This window comes from Epinephelus fuscoguttatus, linkage group LG10, assembly GCF_011397635.1.
Source record: "Epinephelus fuscoguttatus linkage group LG10, E.fuscoguttatus.final_Chr_v1".
Classification (NCBI taxonomy): Eukaryota; Metazoa; Chordata; class Actinopteri; order Perciformes; family Serranidae; genus Epinephelus; species Epinephelus fuscoguttatus.
The window spans coordinates 31,980,047-31,998,410 of record NC_064761.1 but is presented as its reverse complement, the minus strand read 5'-3'; the positions used below and the strand labels follow the sequence as shown (position 1 = coordinate 31,998,410).

Genomic DNA, 18,364 nt, shown 5'->3' with positions numbered 1-18,364 from the left:
TGAGGCTCTGACAACAACCATATTACTGTGTACCATAATCATGAATGGAGTCAAACATCACAGAAAAATCCATTACTGGTGTTTACCCTTAAAACGGGGAGTCAACAATTGTGCAGCTGTAACATGTCACTTTTTTCCTGTCATCTGATCAGTTAAGTTTGTGCCCAAAGAATATCTTTGGTATGACAAGGGAAAAAATTACACATTAGTTGTAATTGATCTGAAGTCCTGAAACTTCATACAGAGCTACCAAGACAACTTTAAAATGTTAGATGTAAAGGGCCCCACCACCTCCTCTATGTAGGAGCAAGACACAGACTTGGTGGTTTTGTGTCTCTTTGTGTTAATTTTGTCCCTTATTTTGTCGTGTTTTGTTTCTGTGGTCAATTTGGGTCTCTTTGTGGTTGTTTTGTGTCTCTTTATGGTTGTTCTGTCTTTTTGTAGTCTTTTGGGTCTCTGAGGTAATTTTGTGTTGTGTCTATTGGTAGTCGTGGGGAAGTTTAGTGTCTTTTTTGGTTATTTTGTAGTTTGCTTGTGTCTCTTTGAGGTCATATTGTGTCTTTTTTGGTCATTTTGTGTGTGGGCTGCCCATGACAGGCGCTCTGAGCGGTTGGGGGGTTCGGTGCCTTGCTCAGGGGCACCTCGGCAGTGCCCAGGAGGTGAACTGGCACCTCTCCAGCTACCAGTCCACGCTCCATATTTTGGTCCGGACAGGGACTTGAACAGGCGACCCTCTGGTTCCCAACCCAAGTCCCTATGGACTGAGCTACTGCCGCCCATTTTGTGTCGCTTTGTAGACGTGTACAGTCTATTTGGGGTAATTTTGTGTCTTTTGGTTGTTTTGGGTTTCTTTGGGGTCATTTGTGTCTTTTTTGGTTGTTTTGTGTTGCTTTGTAGTCATTTAGAGTCTCTTTGGGGTCATTTTGTAACACTTTCAAGTCGTTTTGGATCGCTTTGGGGTCATTTCGTGTCACCTTCTGGTGGTTTTGTGTCTTTTTTGATAATTTCAGGTCTCTTTGGGGTCATTTTGTGTCTTTTTTGGTTGTTTTGTGTTGCTTTGTAGTCATTTAGAGTCTCTTTGGGCTCATTTTGTAACACCTTCTAGTTGTTTTCCATTGCTTTCGGGTCATTTCTGTGTTACTTTCTGGTAGTTTTGGGTCTTTTTTGATAATTTTGGGTCTCTTTGGGGTCATTTTCTGTCTTCTTTGGCTGATTTGTCATTTTGTTTTAGGTCTCTTTTATGTCATTTTGTGTCGCTTTATAGTAGATAAGTTGAGATAACTTTGTGTCTTCTTTGGTTGTTTTGTGTCGCTTTGTAGTCAAGTAGCCATGGTTGTTGTGCGCATTTCAGTTCCCTTGCATTTCTTTGAGGTCTTTCTCCGAAATTGACTTTTGACATTTTGCAAGCAAGAGCCCCTGAGCCTGTGGCCAGTAGGCTGTTCTCTTATCCATCCATGCACTGTGTGTGTTAAATGTTTTCCATATGAATTTTTCTTTACTGCATTTGTGTGCATTTCTGATATTCAACTTCTTATGAGCTCATAGATAACAAATACATAATTGTGCTCCTTGTAGTTTATGATACATTTTATGATACTATATCTAGTCTTTGCACACAGAGCTACTGTTTTCCCATACATATAATGAAATATATAAATAAACAGTACTGCCATGTCCCCAAAGACTAAATATAAGGTTATAATGATAAGAAAAACTCACTTTTCAGTCAAATGATTTGACAATTTTGAAGATTTCTTGTGCTTGGCCAAGCCCAGAGAACACTTCCACCAAAGGAAATTCAAAATTTCAGTCTCACAAATGGGTAAATATTGTTTTGTTGAAAGGGGATAAATACATTAACTAGTTTGATACAATTTCTGGTAAATATGTGCTTCCAGTTTTAGTCTGTTAGAGATGCATGACATCAATGACTGCCATAAATGAATAACAACTTACAGTACATTCACAAATAAGTTTTATTTTAATCTTTTTATACATTATAACCATATCCAACACATTTTTATATTATAATAAAATGACTCTTCTCCCTTGTCATTTACATAAATCAAAAATTTGTATATTAAGACTGCAAAATAGTACTCCTGTAATTTTTGTATATAGCTTTGTACACATACAAGTGACAATGCATTCATTTTTGCTCTGAACGAATGCACATTTTTTGGGGAATAAGAAAGGGCAGCCATAAGCAGAGAGAATACAAGAGCTCTAGCAAGACGGCAGGCTAGCAAGTAACACCACCACCATGTGACCAACACTGACCTGGGTTAAAATGTTCAGTCAAACCCTTTGTACTACTGAAGTGCCACTCAATGTTGGGTTGTATTTTTCACCACAATTTGCCGGGTTAAATCACAGGGAAACAGGTTTTCAAATGTATTTCAACCCAAGTCGTTTCCAAAAGCACGTCTCTAGGCTGGTTGTGTCCCAAGAGAAAGCTTGGAGCGCCACACGTAGCAGTACAGTGAAAACATAACCAAATACACTTCAGGGGAGGGAAGTACAGACCAACAACAAAGAGAAAAAAAAAGTTAAATTAGTCAACGTGATTGAAAATTCATATTGACATTACAGAGATTCAGGCTTTTGATAAAAACACCAGCTAATCATACCCATCATGATCTTGGGAAATAAAATACACATACAGTATTAGAAAGATAATAAACCATGCTATATCATCCCATGAATACATTTTGATCATTGTTTTCTCAATGTCAATAACGACATTCTGGCATATATCAGGTCTCCACAGCGTGATGCCTCCTCCCGTGTGAGAGACACAATGTGGGATGCGTATTGAAATGTGTGCTGAGGAAACAATGTCAACACAATCAGAGTGTAGATCACTGAATGAAAGAAAAAAAGAAATCAAAACATTCAAAGTACACTGATATACTGTTCATGAATGTGCATACAGAAAAAAACTGATCAGGCATTGAAAAACGTTAAGTCGTGAGTACCCTCTTTGGTTTGTGACATTGTTCACAAAGTTATCTTTAGAGCAATCGCCCATTTGCCAGAAAGTGAAAATGACTCCTTACACGCCCATTTGTCTTGCACTCTCCACTAACAAATTTGATTCTTATATCGGAGGTAACTACAAGGTCTCTGCAGAGAACGCTTTAGCATGAATAAGTGTGACAAAGGGATTTTAAATCAAAACAGCTGCATTCACCTTCGATAAAACCCAATTTGGAATTTGCGAGTAGGTGACGAGTTCGGATTAGTTCGGAAATCTCTACAGCAGGTAATTTATTAAAATACAAGTCCCACAAGCCATCATCTGTTGCCATAGAAAAGATTAATACAGAATATTCAACAATACAAAAGAAGTCAATCAATGCAAATTCAGCTGACGCACTGGCAGCCCTTCAGTGCTTTACATCCTCTGTAGCAGTGCGGAAAAGTGATCTGTGGCTACTCTTTGACACTGGCATGGTGAAGCTGTGGTTTTACAGTACAATGACTCAACGGGCCCTGCTGCTGGTGAGGAAATAATTTGGGGAGAGAGGAAGGGAGGGAGGGGGCAAAACCTTTTTACCCAAGAGCAAGATGAAAAAGTGCCAATGTGTGTGATGGCTTGTGTACGTGTATGTGCGGTATAGTTATGTGTATGCAAGCAAGACCCAGAGGTGTGTCAGGGCAGTGGGGGGGACTGTTCACTCAGTGCCGCGGGTCGGAGTACTGGGCTGGTTGAGGCCCATGGTTTTGCACAACCAGCCGGCAAAGTCCACCTCCTCCACCTCTGATCGTTTGATGAACGTGTGACTCTGAAAGAAAATCAAAAGGGACACATTTGTGTGTACTGCTGGCTTCGGGAACACAAAACATAACCCCATGATTTATTATCACATGAATGAAAAATGAAGTTCAGTTACTCACCATCAGCTTCTTCAGATCTGCCCTCTCAGCTGGGTTTTTGATCAAACTACAGACACAAACGACACCAAAAAAGGTCACTGACATGAGAGACTATAGAACAAATTCTGTCAACAAAGCATTAACTTAGATTTTACCTTTCCAAACATTCTCAGGCTACATCCACACTATTACATTTTAAAATGCATAACTATTGCTACCATTTACGCCTTGGGTCCACACCACTCCGATGTTTTGGAACCCCTTAAACGGAGACTTTGGATAACACTACTGACGGCATTTTAGTTTGAGAACTATGGGTTTGCGTTTAAAGCCCCTACAAGGAACTTTCATTTTGAGTTGATTTTGGCGACCCTGTGGACAAAAGCGGTAGTGTTTTGCCGGAATGCGGCCTACATTTCCCATGAGCTCTAGCGCGTATTGTCGTAAAGACGCTTACCTGGCTCGCGCATGTGTTTGTTTTGGGGATGAATGAAACGACAAGACGGGAAAACTTTCCCCCGCTCCTATTGGGGATCCCAGCTCACCTCTGCCGCGCCCCAGCTCCACCTCTTTGGCGTAAGCGCCACTGCCGCCGGGGTAAACGCAGCGGTCAGCTGGTAAGGATGAAAGCCTGTTTGGCGAGCACTTCTACGGCTTCTTGGACTGAGTATGGAGCGGTGCCTCACCTCTTTATTTCTCGGCACTCGCTGGACCCTGTTGACGCCTGGCTGGTACCTGTCGTCGGCCCGGATGAGGTGTTCCAGCCCCGCGGCCCCTGCTCTCCTCATCCCCACTGGCGCGGGGTGAATCTGCGCAACCTGTGGCCTGTGTGTGTGGCTCCCCGGACAGCTAACGCCGTCGACCGGCTCCTGCCAGGATTGGGCTGGTAAATGCTAGATCGCTAGCGAACAAAATGTTAATCCTGAAGGATTTCCTGACTTCCCGAGGATTGGGTTTTCTCTGTGTGACTGAGACGTGGCTGACTGCTGGTGCGTCCAGTGCTTTCACAACTTTTACCCAATGATTGCTGCTATTTTAACTCCCCGCGGACGTCGGGTCGAGGAGGAGGAATAGCAACTATTTATAAGAGTCACTAAATGTAAGCAGCTAGGTAAGATGACGTATGCCGTCTGAGTGCCATAAGCGACCTGGTGCGGACCCGGACACAGTTTCCTAAAGGCATGGATATACACTATATAGAAATAGCTTATCTTCACACCGATGGTCTCATTTGCTGTTGTAGGTCACGCACAGACGAGAGACGAGAAACGAGAGACTCTTGCATATCCAGTTTAAAGTTCCTTGCAGCGGCTTTAAGTCCAGACGGGCAAAAACAGAGACTTTTGGAAACAATGACCCACGTTTGTTTTCCAGTTGGGTCTTATCAGTCTTGACATGTCAAGTCAAAAGAATACAGCTACTCCTTTCCCATCACCATGGCTTCCTCCAGTGATGGGTAATTGTGCTGGCCGGTCACACTCTAAGGCTTAGTTCAGACCAAAGATTCAAGACGGGTTGAAACAGGCAACTACTTGCAACACCCCGTTTTGCAACGTTCTTAAAAACCTGCCGGTTCACAATAATGCAACTACATGAGACAGTGAATCATCTCTATGCAAAAACTCTCTGTTCTTCTGTTCTGATTTGCAGCTTTTCAGACTTGTTTTGTGGCTGAATATAATTTGTAGCGTCTTAAAATATGAATGAGTCAGCTGCAACGAAACAAGCATCAGATGGACTGTATTCATAATAAATAAATACGTCTCAATAATGTTAATAACCTGCGGCAATTAATCAGTCAATGAGGATGTGTGTGTGAGGGGGGCATAGGCACATACGCGAGCAACAGCGACCCACTGTCCAACAACGGCACACCGTGAGGACGGAAACAGAGGGTTCTGCGGGGATGGAGCACCTGCCGCAGCAAGTGAACACGCCGTCTGTGGTTATTTTGACTTGACCAGCAGACTTCACTACAAGCCGACTGGCTGTTGAAACAAGTGACATGCCTTACATTCTAAAACCAGCCACCGGCAATTTGACCAGCATTAACTTCTCTCTGCAACGTTCTAAAATGGTTTCGCCTCGTCACAAATCTTTGGTCTGAACTGGGCTTAATATAACCCTAACCCTACCCCTTACCACATTTGCTTTGCAACGACTCCCAACTTGTTTTCTGACGCCTTGACCGCCTTATACTCATGTTTTAGTTTCAGTAACTGTTCCACCTCATCGTTGGCCCAAGCAAATAAATCTATGGTCTTACTTTTCACCATTTCCAAGTATTTTCTGTCATTGAGCAACCAACCGCAGAGTAGACAATCTGCTTCCTGTTTACACTGGTACACACGTCAGTGTGCGTGAATGGTCATGTAATATGTGTTTTCAGGCTTGTTAACATGGATGGTGCTTAAATGCTTTTGCGTACCGAGATCACTTTGGTTTTAAAAAGTGTAAGTGTGGTTGTAGCCACAGATCTCACAAGACCAGTGTCTGCAACCACCTCATTCCTAAAACAGCTCGTGCATTTCAGTCAACACCAAATGCAGTCTTCATGTCACGTGTGTAGAAATATAAGCTGTCCGCGTTATCTACTTCTCATGATTCAAATATGCATAAAAGCAGATAAGAGCAGTGCACTCTTTGTTTGTGATGTTGTTGCTGATGCTCACCATTTTGTCACAAAGTCCTGGAAGTCATTGGTGAAGACTCCATGTGGCAGTTTAGGGGGCGGCTGAGGAGGAACAAAGAATCAAAAGGTCAAAACACAGAGCAAGTCATGCAAACATGTACTGTGGTTGTGTGCAGAGAGATAGAAATGTGTGTTCTTATGCAAGTCTCAGACCTCATTCACGATGTAATCCAAAAGTTCGAATATGGCCATAGCAGGTCTACTGTCCATCCCATGTCCTGCGGAGAGGGTGCATATCATGGGCATGATTAGATTTCTTTCCTTTAAAATATCATATGAAACATTTTATTATTCAATAACAAGTCTTTATCTACATGTATGTCTTAAAATGTTTTTGCGTTTCCTACCGCTCCCAGGCCTGCCTGGTGGTCTGGGCCTCTGCATGTTGCTGTGAGGCTCTCCCTCGGCCCCGTCGATGATGGCCCGTCCGAAGATGGCCTCCAGCTCTTTGGCGTCTGGTGGGGGGATGGGGTAGCGGCCAATCGCCAGCTCCACCAGTGACAGACCCATGCTCCATACGTCAGACTGAACCGAGTAGTGAGTGCCCTGCAGTCTCTCCGGCTGTTGAGAAACACACAATCTACGTCAGAGGGAGCGGGGTAGAGCCAAGACGCCAGGCAGGAGAGAGGGTTGGGCAGAGGGCTGGGCGGGGAAGGCACAGGAAGTGGTGGAGAGGATAATGGGAGGGGGGTGTTATGGCAAGGAGAGTTGGGGTGTGGTGAGGGCAAGAGGACAGAGGATGGGAGGATTTGGCAGGAAGTGATGAGTAGCTCTGGACTGCTTTAGCTAGAAGGGTTGAGCAAGGACAGGTGTGTGTGTGTGCTGGGAATTATGATGAAAGAGCAAGTGTCTCCACACCACTGGTGCTTTGTGGGTAAGGGACGGGACAGACAAGCAGCTCTCGGCACTGCACCCACCAGGTGTCTGAGAGTGAGGGGAAAGGAGCACGAGAGCGAGCGAGCACAGTTGCCTCGCTCTTTGCCAAAGAGCCCTTTCCTGGGCACGGCCCTCGCTTCTTGGCAGGGGAGTGAGGGAGGGCCAGATGAAGGGAAGGCAGAGGGCGGGGCCAGTGAACAAGAGCAATGTGAGAAACGCGGAGAAGGAAAGTGGGGATAGGGCCAGAGGAAAAGGGGTGGGGGCGCAGGCGTGCAGAGCTGACTCACCGACATGTAGGAACGCGTTCCAACAAAGGAGTTGGCCATGGAATCTATGAGCTGGCCGCTCACACCAAAGTCGCACAGCTTGATCTCCCCGCGAGAGTTGACCAGGATGTTGGAGGGCTTGACATCTATGTGGAGGAGGGGATGTGGATGAATAAACAAATGTACATTAAGGCTCCATACAGTATCTCATCTGTTGTCCATACTCCATACACCTCACTAATCATTTGAGCTACAATTTCTTAGACATCAGGATTCTTTATTTGGATCTACATAAGCTGCTCTTCCTGGGGTCACACACACACAACATAACATAACATGTACTACAAAGCATATACACATACACAACGTCCCAATACGAATATGTTCATAACAAGTAGAAAGCAAGTGAGAAACTGCTTACAATAGCAAATCATGACTAAACAGAGAGCAAATAAGAACACTGCTACACCGGTATGTTAATACACACACACGTGGGTTGAGGTATGCAAGTATATGTAGGGGCATGAATGTTATGAATGACTTTTCATAGGAAACACCAACATGTGCAGGCTTTGAAAACCTCCTGGGACAATAAAAACTACGTATCTTTTCGATAATAAGCTGTCTGATTAGGGATGTGCGCAAGTAGGCGACTACTTGACAAAATGTTGGCATCCAGGCAGCAGAAATACAAGTCGGTTAAACCCAGTGAAAATGCCACAGTAGTAATCAGGCACGTTTCCTAACGATTTATTTTCCTTAAGAATTTTGGTTTTGATAAATGTTGTTTGACCCTTCCTTAAGTCCCGCAGTAGTCCCCTAGATGCAGACTGGCCAATCATAACAAAGCATCAGGCCGGCTCAGCTCAGTGTCCGACAGCAACACAGCTGTGCTCCATTGACTCTAATGCAGTGGTTTCAGATTTCCTTCATTTTCAGGCTGGTTTTGTGGATTTGGAGCTAAATGTTGTGCCTGGGGCACGCCGTGTATTAATGATACTCGTTACCTGGAGAGGTTGGACAAAGATATACGTTTCTTCCCTGTTCCAAAACCAAAATCAAACCCTGAAAAGTGTAGGGTTAGCTAGCTAGGTACTGAAGATATAGCCTACTGAATGTATACACATGCTGCTTTTGCTTTTTAATGACTGTAACAGTGAAAAAAAGACTGACCTGCTGTACAGGAACCAGTGAAGGGAAGCAGGGAAACTTTGCTGATATTCAACCAGCTGTGTGTCATCACAGTGTGCGCAGAAGAATGTTGTTTGACTTCAGGCAGAGGTCCAGTGCTGGTGCTGGCTCTGCGATGCCACACAGCTGGATCAATATCAGTGAAGTTTCCTTTCCTTTTTTTTTTTTTTAAAGATTTTTTGGGGGCTTTCAGCCTTTAATGTATAGGACAGACAAGTGTGAAGGGGGGAGAGAGAGAGGGGGAGTGACATGCAGCAAAGGGCCACAGGCCGGAGTCGAACCCGGGCCGCTGTGGTAACAGCCTTGTACATGGGGTGCCTGCTCTACCACTAAGCCACCAGCGCCCCATCAGTGAAGTTTCCTTTTATATTCATTGTCTTGTGTGGCGATCAGCAGTGATGTGGTGGTTCACTTTTACACTGTGATCTGTAGCCTATAGTTGGGCTCTAGCTTCTTACTATCTTTGTCTTTTTAACCTGTTGTTGCTGCTGAGTCAGTTTGACATCCTGGATATATCCTTCAAACACAGACTGTAGACCCTCTGTCTGCTTCTCTCTGGAATCACTGTTTCAGTTTTCCAAAACTATGATAATATTTCTTCAGGGAGTGCAGTTAGTTACAGAGTGGGCTCCATGCTTACTCTGACAGTTTGTTGGACCATCACAAAGGGGCGGGGCTTAGCGAAAGGTTAATTTGGTTTTTGAAAACTATGATTTTAAATGGCTCCTATAACATATGACACATTTTTCCGACAATGTTTAACCTTATAGATTAAATTGTGCTAAATTTTGAATGTTTTCTTACTTTTAGACTCATCAACTAGTCTACGGTTTAACTCTGATTTAAACATCAGGGAAATCTTATTTGGAACATCCCTATTTCTGATAGATATCTTTTGTAGATAAAAACCATCTTTCTTGCAGCACAGACTGACTTCAGAAGCAAATATTTAGACAAGAGCTACAGTCTACCGTGGGGCCTGCGGGCGGCATGCACAGCACCCCCCTGGTTTTATCTGTGGTGCCGTGTTAATACAGCAAGGGAGAAAATAGCTACGACTCAAGCTGAGCCCCAGTTATAAACAAGCCCGGTCTCCACGTTTCCCGCTCATCTCGAAAAAACATCCTGCAAAATAATGGGGTAAGACTGAGCCCTGCAATCTGCCCTCTGTGGTGTGGCCCCCCTCCCACCGACCAAGGACATGCGAGGAGTGACTGAGAGAGAGGTGGCATGAAAGAGCGGGAGAACGATGGAGGGAGACGCGGTGGGAGGGGTCAGCAGGGCGCGGCTGCTGTATAATCACATCTGAGAGGCTGTAATTACCGCCTGAGCTCACAGACAACTGTCCTAGAGTACCACCGACCCTGTAGCGCTGAGAGACTTGGTTGCACTGCACTATGCAGGTCTGAACGCTGCCTTGACCAGCGCTTTTCATAACAACACACCCATGGTTGTCTGCCAACTCGTCTGCCTTCGACTCTGCCATGGTGCGACTTGTGATTTTGTCTGAATGCAAAGATAATGGTTTTTACTGAGCCTTATTTTTTTCTCCATGCTCCAAACTTCTGTGATGAGGAACTCGTGATGTTCAACAATAGCTGGCCTTGTGGTGAGCGTGCTAAAGCTCCTAAGAGGTTGATGTAGTGCATATGGAGGAAAAAGCATGAAGAAAATTAATAATAAATTAAATGAAAAAGTACAGGGACGACTGGAGACGGTCAAGTTAATGTGGCACGTTTAAAGTGGTTTCACAAACAGAAAATGTTCACAGACATTTCGAAATAGCAATCATACCTAAATGCTTTTTGTTAGTGTGTTTGAGCCTGATCCAAAGCAGCAAGGATAATGTCAGCGGAAAATTAAAGGATAATCCTGCATTTCTTTGTAATGTGATGTTTAGACTGTAACATTCGCAGGGTCTGAATCTCAGCTGGTTGCCTCAAAAGCATCAGCAAAATTTAGCCACCACTAATACTGAAGGGATGGGACTCATTATATCAACCACAACAAACGTCCTTAAAAAAACTTCTACATTGTATTATGTCTAAATGAGTAGGACTTGTCTGTGATCTGGAAACAAGGCGGAGTCGCTCTAATGGGTTACCCATATGGCATTTCTATACATTTAATGGCCATTACCACACACAAAAGAGGTTAACTGCTTCAGCAAGTCATTGTGCTCATTACTTTTTTGGCAATAAAACTTCTGAGAATTTTATAATGGTCTTCCTAGTCCACTAAAAAAAAATGGTGAGACTGTAGTAAAAAAAAAAAAACATACATTAAATATTTCTTGGTCATTTTGCAAAAAAAGCTATATGAGTGTGTTCATCAACATTTTTATCATGTAGCTCATGGGATATCTGAAGTGAAAACTCTTCAGGTCAAACACAGCACCCTGGTTTTAGTATCATTTTTAAGTATTATTAAGTAAATACAGGACCTAAATAGTGATTGCGTGATAAATACTACACTACAGAGAATTTTTGAGATAAAATTATGTGATGTGCAAATTAATAATGCAGCTACAGCATTAATGTACACAACGCAACATCCCACAACAAGGAAATACTTCACCTGCAAAGTGATCATTTGTACATCAATTATTCACCGCATTTTACCTTGAATCTGTAAAGATAACTTTGTTTTTCTTGCATGCCTCTGCAATGAATGGAGAATCCAAAAAAGACAAACATTATGTAAGAATTTCAGTAAATGGAAAATATATTTCAGAAAAACTACGTCGAAACATGAGCATGTGTGTGCCTATGAGTTCCACTTACGTAGAATTCAAACGCACGTCCGTGCCCATGCAAGATACTCGAGATGAGAGATGTGAGACTGTTTGTGCTGATGTGTTTTAAATCCTCACGTTTTAGCGAAAATAAATGTGTTAGGGAAGTACTGAGCATACGACTGGATCAGTGAGACTTGGATTATAGTGCACGAGCTGTGTGAGAGTTTGTAAACTCATGTTTTGACATAGTTTTGCTGTTGTGAACCACGGTTTCCATTTACTTTAATACATGAAGAATGTTCGCCTTTTTTGGATTCTCCGTTCACTGTGGAAATGTACGAGACAAAAAAAAGTTTTCTTCACAAATTCAAGGCAACACGTGCTGAGTAACTGATATACAAATGCCATTTGCAGGTAAAGTATTCCTTTAATGTCGGCATACACCCTAACAACTGTATCATCATCATAACCCATTGATTGTGTCATCACTTATTTGATTTTGTAAACTACACACTTCTATCTTATCTGTCTCTTGTACTGCAGTGATTTGAAAATGTTGCAGTGATTTGAAAATGTTGCAGGAGGGGTTTTGAGAGCAGAAGTAATTTACAGCGACTAGAGAACACCCTTACCTCTGTGCATGATCTGGTGCTTCTCACGCAGATAGGCTAATCCCCTCAATACCTGTAAACAAGAAGGAAGAACATTTAACCTAACACACAGATACACAGAGGGCCAAATCTCAGACAAGAGCCTATACATAGATATAAAAAATAAGCCTTCCCTGTGATGATATGAATTTTGAAACACATTTTTTGAAGTCTCATTACTACACTTAGTTATTTGGATTTGATGCAAGAGTTTCAGCTGAGTAAATTACAGTAGTGACTCATGCATGATGTGACACACAGCAAGTTAAGCAACACCACAAGAGACACACACACCCACAACGAGCAACGCATGTGCAAAAACATGTGTAGTAACACAGTTGTCATTTCGCTGCAAGATTCAAACTGCGTCTAATTTTAAAATGACAAACATGTCATATGCATACAAAATAATGCGCCAGAACCAGTGAAGTACATACAGCTATGCTAACTTTCCCCAGGATTTCTTCTGGGATTCTTCTGGCTTCCTTCAGGACCTGGTCCAAGGATCCACCATCCTGGAGAGACAAGGTGCACAATTAAAATCTGAGATACCATCTTATAAAAAAGTCAATAAAATCTTCATCAATGGAAACAAACATCTTGTCATTAAAAATATACAAAATACTAGTATCCATCCACATCAGTCCTGTGTTCATTGGTAGGAGGCCCTGCTATCAGTCTTTGTCTCTCACCATGTGCTCCATACAGATGCTGATCTCTCCATCGCTGTAAAAGGCCCCATAGAAGCCCACAATGTAGGGGGAGTTGCATTCATGCAGCACCTGCAGCTCTCTGATAATCTGGTTTCTGATGGCAGGCTTGATTTCCAGGTGGATAAGCTGAGGAGGGAAAGGATGAGACCATAAACTGCTGCTCTGACAAAAACAAACGCAACAGATGCAGTTACATCATTCGCTGAACTCTTTATATCTCAAGGTAACACATTTCAGAGGTGGTGGTTGATATAACACTTTCCAGTTCGCCTGTGTGTAGTGATCTCAACATTTACTATTTGGGATTTAATTTTAAATCGATCAGTCACTGACACAAACCAGACGACGCCACAATCAAACAGAATCTCTAAGAATTTACACCCACCTTTTAACAGTGACAATAACAATATAGCAAACGCACGTTTCCATACTTCCAAATTGTTTTGCGTCATTTATAGAACTGTAAGAAAGAAATTAAACTGGTGTGTCGACACACACTTTAAGGCCTACAGACTTGTGCTTGCTTGAGTTGCTGCTCCAGTACCTTTTTGTCCCGTAAACTGCACACTATGATCCAATCAGTATACAACGAGGATAGCTGTAAGGAATATTTCACCCACAAAATGGCCACCTGTATATCAATTACTCACCCGTGTTACCTCAAATTAGTGAGACTTGTTTTTCTGGCGTGCTCCACAGTCAACAGAGAATGCATCAAACATTTTTGATGATTGAAGCAAAGGGAGACGGTGTTTTACAACAGCAAAACTATATCAAATCATCCATTTACAAACTCTCAACAACTCATGAAGCATAATCCAAGTCTTCTTTATCCAGTTGTTTCCTCAGTCCTTCTCAAACACATGCATTTTCAATAAATCTTACTGTTCAAAAAAGCTTCCATATACAAGTAGCACACATGGGCACTGCGAATGCATTCCATTGAGTTGCCCAGGCGCACCACTCGTCCGTGCGTGTTAATGTGGAAGGGTTTTGGGAAGTACTGAGCATACGACTGGATACATGATACTTGGATAGTTGTGTGAGTGTTTGCAAACGGATGTTTTGATATAGTGTTGCTGTTGTTAAACACAGCCAGAAAAACTATTTTTTCCTAACGATTTTAAGGTAACACAGAGCGAATAATTGATATGTGTTGTGAGTTAAGTATTATTTTAAATGCACAACCAATACTGGATTGTTGAGGCAGATACACAAATCTATATTTGCTAGACACAAATGTATGTAGCAAATATAAGTTTAGGAAAATACTTGTGATAAAGTCCCTATTAGGCTTTGTTAAAACACTGAGACACAGACATGTACTAAGCCAGACATTTGACGGTGGAAAAATAAACTCTGATTGAAGCACTGCTTGTAAATCACCTCAAACACATCTCTGGTGTTTCTTCACTGCATTTTTTCCTGACATATGATGTACAAGCTGCTAATAATTTATCTGTGATCAGCCACTATCAGCCAGTATGCTGGCCCAGATGATTTATTAGGACACATAAATGTCTTGGTCAAGAGAATTATGGCAGCTTATTCATGTGAGAAATACCTGCACTTGTACTTGTTTGTGTAACTTTAATGAGTATGTTATTGTTGCATTCAAATACTGGTGCACGGTGTGTTTTTATCCACACAGAAAGTCAGTGTGGCTCCATTTAGAAGTGTGTGCAGCACCCAAGTCAGCTGGAATGTGTTTTTGATTCTGCTCGCTCCAGCTGTCAAGCTTCGCCTGCCACAAAAAATTCAACAAATGTTAGTTTTCACCTTGCGAGCCATGACCAGACCCGAGGGTTTGTGGCGGACCTTGTTGACCACTCCTCCGTTGCCAGCGCCCAGCTCACATATGGGGTCAAAATCCTCATCCTTCAGCTCCCCAACCTGAGCTTTCTGGGTGAGAAAGGCCTCCAGTCGTTTCCTCTGTTGCTCGTCCAAGTCCAGCTCACCCAGTTTCTTTTGTAAGGCCTCAAGGTTGGCTCTGTGAGGAGGAGACAGATGGGTCAGCAGGGTGTTTTAACACAGAGGGAGAGAGGGATGAGAAGACAGGAGCATTAATAAGTGTTTAAATGGTGGTTATGATGTGACACAGTGCTGGTTAATGGTGATAACTTAGACACAGAGCAATCACAAACAATCTCTTTCACACAGGTGCCATTAATCTGAACTCATACTGTGGCTACTCACTCAGATGCAGCATCAATGGTGTTTGAGGTGGCCTGTCCCTCCCCGATGGGCATAATGTTCAGGGGAACGGGTCTTCTTTTAGCAGGCATTTTGATTATTACACTAAACGACTCTCACAAATGATACACTAACCTGCAGTGAGCTAGGAAGCTGCTAATGTAGCCTTTTCCCTCCTCGCAACTCAATCTAAAAAAGCAACAGGATCAGCTCTTGGTGGCTAGTAACTTGGCTAGCTAACGTTAGCAAAGTTAGTACACTCTCGGTAGCATGTCAGTCAGCTATCAGGGAAAATCGTCAGGTCGTTTTCCGGTGCATCTATAGCTGTCGGAGTGAACACATTTCTATTTTCTAGCTTCTTCTGGCTTGGATCTACCTGCTGCTACTAGCCATTAGCCACCTAGCCGCTACTAGCTAGCACCAGCTCCAGGAAAAATCGTGCCCTGCGTCTCTCGGTCCTAACGTGCAGCCCCTCGCTTCTCGGCTTTCACAAGACAACGGGCCGCCTCGGTTTTACCGGCAGCTACACCGGGAGACCGACTCGGCTGTCTTCCCTCCGCAGGACGGCGGCGTCCGAGCTACAAATTCCTCCGTGTTTCGGTTCGGGGTGTGGGGCGCTGAAGCGAAAAGGGCTTTGGCTCTGTCTGGTGGTGGTGCTTCAATACAGGAAGCAGCAGCTGCTGCAGCATCAGACCTGTGTGACACCCACAGGGAGAGCCCTTCATAAATAGCGCGAGACTGGGGCCGTCTGACAAGTTGATACGAGAGGTGCAGAAATCTCATGGGAGATGTGCGACATCTGCAGTTTGTGATAACACCTCCGGTATGCTGTTTTTAATGAGGTAAAAGTCCAGTTTAACCGTATCTTATCCGCCCGCTACTGCTTTCTTATGGGTTTAATGGCAGTTAGTAAACAAGCTGCGAAGTACATTACTGCCACCCAGTGGCCACAAGTGGGAACTGCAGGTTTTAAATCACAGTTTATTAGACTAGAATAGAGAATAGAAAGAAATTTATTTATCCTCAAAGGCAAATTCAGCTGTCCAGCAGCTCATAATTGACAAAAAACAACAGCCACACTTCCCCTTATCAACAACATCACAGTGGTTTTAAAATAGACATAAAATAAAGTAAGTTAAAAAAGATAAGATAAACTTCATTGATCCAAAGTGCATCATAGTTTAATGTGCCCCAGAGTGTGGATGCCTGACCTGAGTCCGACGGGGACGGGTCGGGCCGGGTTCGAATAACAAATCAAAAATTTTGCTCGGGTTTGGTTTAGGTTCGGCCCACTTGACGTGCTGCTGTGTTGTGCCATGGCCTATTAAAATACTGGGACTTGTTATTTACATGACAACGCCTGAATGCAACACAGGCTCCGCTCCAATTGAGTGTGTGTACAGTGTGTGCGGTGCTGCTGTTCGAGTGGCGTGTTCGACTGTGCCTAACAGCAGCCTTTTGATGGTCATTTACACACTATCCATAACAATAACTATGTCAGGTAACAAACTGCGTCGGGCTCGGGTCGGGTTCAGACTTAAAAATGATAAAGTCTGTCAGGGACTGGTTATAACTGCCTCAGACTTGGGTCAGGTTCGGTCAGGAAAATGCGTCCCGAGCCGCGCTCTAAAGTGCCCCTCTCCACCACAAGTGAATGGTTGTCTTTTGCTATGCATCGGCCCTGTGATAGTCTGGCAACCTGTCCAGGGTGTACCGCACCTGTCGTCCAATATCAGCTGCGCAACCCCCAACAGGATGAGTAGTTACAGTTAAAGAACATGAATGAATGAATAATTCAGGAGGTTTTCACTGGGAGCTGAATCATCCGAAGAGGTCTCTTCCTCTCAAAAAAAAGAAAAGGGCCCAGTGATTTGAACCTGTAAAAACACTGAATAATGCAGTTTCACGTTGAAAAATCTGTGGGTTTTTCTCAAAGCTCTTGTTGCAGAGGAGCAGCTAACTACAATGGCTGACATGAAAACGTGAATGGCCCTATCTAGAACCAATGTTTGGTTTGTCTGGTCTGATCTACTCAAGAAACATGGCAGACTCTATGGACGAAGACCTGCACCCTACGTAGATATAAACTGCTCATTTTAAGGTACCAAAAAAAACAATTCTTATTTTCAGGTGATTACACACTAAAAAAAACATACTTATCATATTCCATTTCTGCCAATATATCCCCAGTACATCCCACACACTGGACCTTTATCATATAAATGTAATTGTGGGGCACCTGGTGACTAAGGAATTTAAGCAGACCATGTCATTGCAGCGTCTCTGGAGTACAGTCATGGATCCTTCTAGCGTGTTTCTCATCTCACGCACCCCTTATTTCCTGTCAGATTTCAGCCTCCTCCCTTATAAATGCATGAATCCCCTCGGTCTTGTTGCTTCCTTGTTGTAACATACTTCTGTTGGGTGCATTCTATCATGACCTCACAAGGTAACCATAGCCTTCCGCCAGGAGTTGTTGTCGTCAGGTCTTACCCAACCTTCATTGAGCATTTCAACCCTTAATCACGACACCCTCCAATTGGTGGGATGGCAGTGGTGGCCAAGTCGCTGCCCATCTGCTTTGGGCTTCCAGCTTTCCTCCTCTTGCCTGCTCAATCATTGGAAATAAGCTCATCTTGCCTCCTCCCCCAACCTGGGAGCTGTTTGTTTATTGCTCCTTTCATCCAGGCCCACAGCTGACACCACTGCCGTCTTGATTAGGCTGGTAAGACTCTGCAGTCAATCTCCACACGGACCAATGCCTACTATCCTTTGTCCTTGTACCCCTAAATTAACAACTGGTACTTCAAGACCCTTCTCTTGCAAGCCTCTTCATATCCTTCCTCCCATGGCACAATCACCTCAAGCAGAATAATTTTCTGGTCTTCAGTTGACCACAGCACAATGTTCGGACGTAGGGTTGTGAGCACCAATTTTGCACATCGACCCTCATCTCACAGTACCTGGTAGTTTGCTGCAGATTGGGCTCCAGCCTTTTGGTTGAGAAAGGCCTGGCTACCTACTTGACGAAGGTGATGGCCTTCCTCAAGTCCCTACCGGCTGGCATCTTCTTGCTCATCTCTCACTCCAGTGTGTCGGCAAGAGACAGAAGAACCTTGTCATTGCACCACCCATATAGTCCATGAACTATGAGATGTTTTGCACCC

General features: G+C 43.5%; 1 protein-coding gene across 1 annotated transcript; it reads right to left on the bottom strand.

Moving 5' to 3' along the window:
- Positions 1-1,958: 1,958 nt before the first annotated feature.
- Positions 1,959-16,054, bottom strand: map2k2a (mitogen-activated protein kinase kinase 2a). Its single transcript, XM_049587837.1, has 11 exons — positions 15,201-16,054; positions 14,784-14,994; positions 12,984-13,130; positions 12,729-12,806; positions 12,274-12,325; positions 7,735-7,859; positions 6,919-7,132; positions 6,725-6,789; positions 6,552-6,613; positions 3,901-3,946; positions 1,959-3,788 (listed from the first exon to the last, which is right to left on the bottom strand). Exons 1-11 carry the CDS (start codon positions 15,287-15,289, stop codon positions 3,678-3,680), a joined length of 1,200 nt encoding a protein of 399 aa, XP_049443794.1. The 5' UTR covers positions 15,290-16,054; the 3' UTR covers positions 1,959-3,677.
- Positions 16,055-18,364: the final 2,310 nt, after the last annotated feature.

Bases quoted from the DNA above. Each gene is read 5' to 3' on its own strand.
- map2k2a (XM_049587837.1), bottom strand. From the start codon at position 15,289: ATGCCTGCTAAAAGAAGACCCGTTCCCCTGAACATTATGCCCATCGGG. The intron at 13,131-14,783 runs GTGAAAACTAAC...TTCCCTCCTCAG, and splicing joins GTCTGGTCATGGCTCGCAAG to CTTATCCACCTGGAAATCAA. The intron at 3,789-3,900 runs GTGAGTAACTGA...ATTTTCTTTCAG, and splicing joins CAGATCTGAAGAAGCTGATG to AGTCACACGTTCATCAAACG.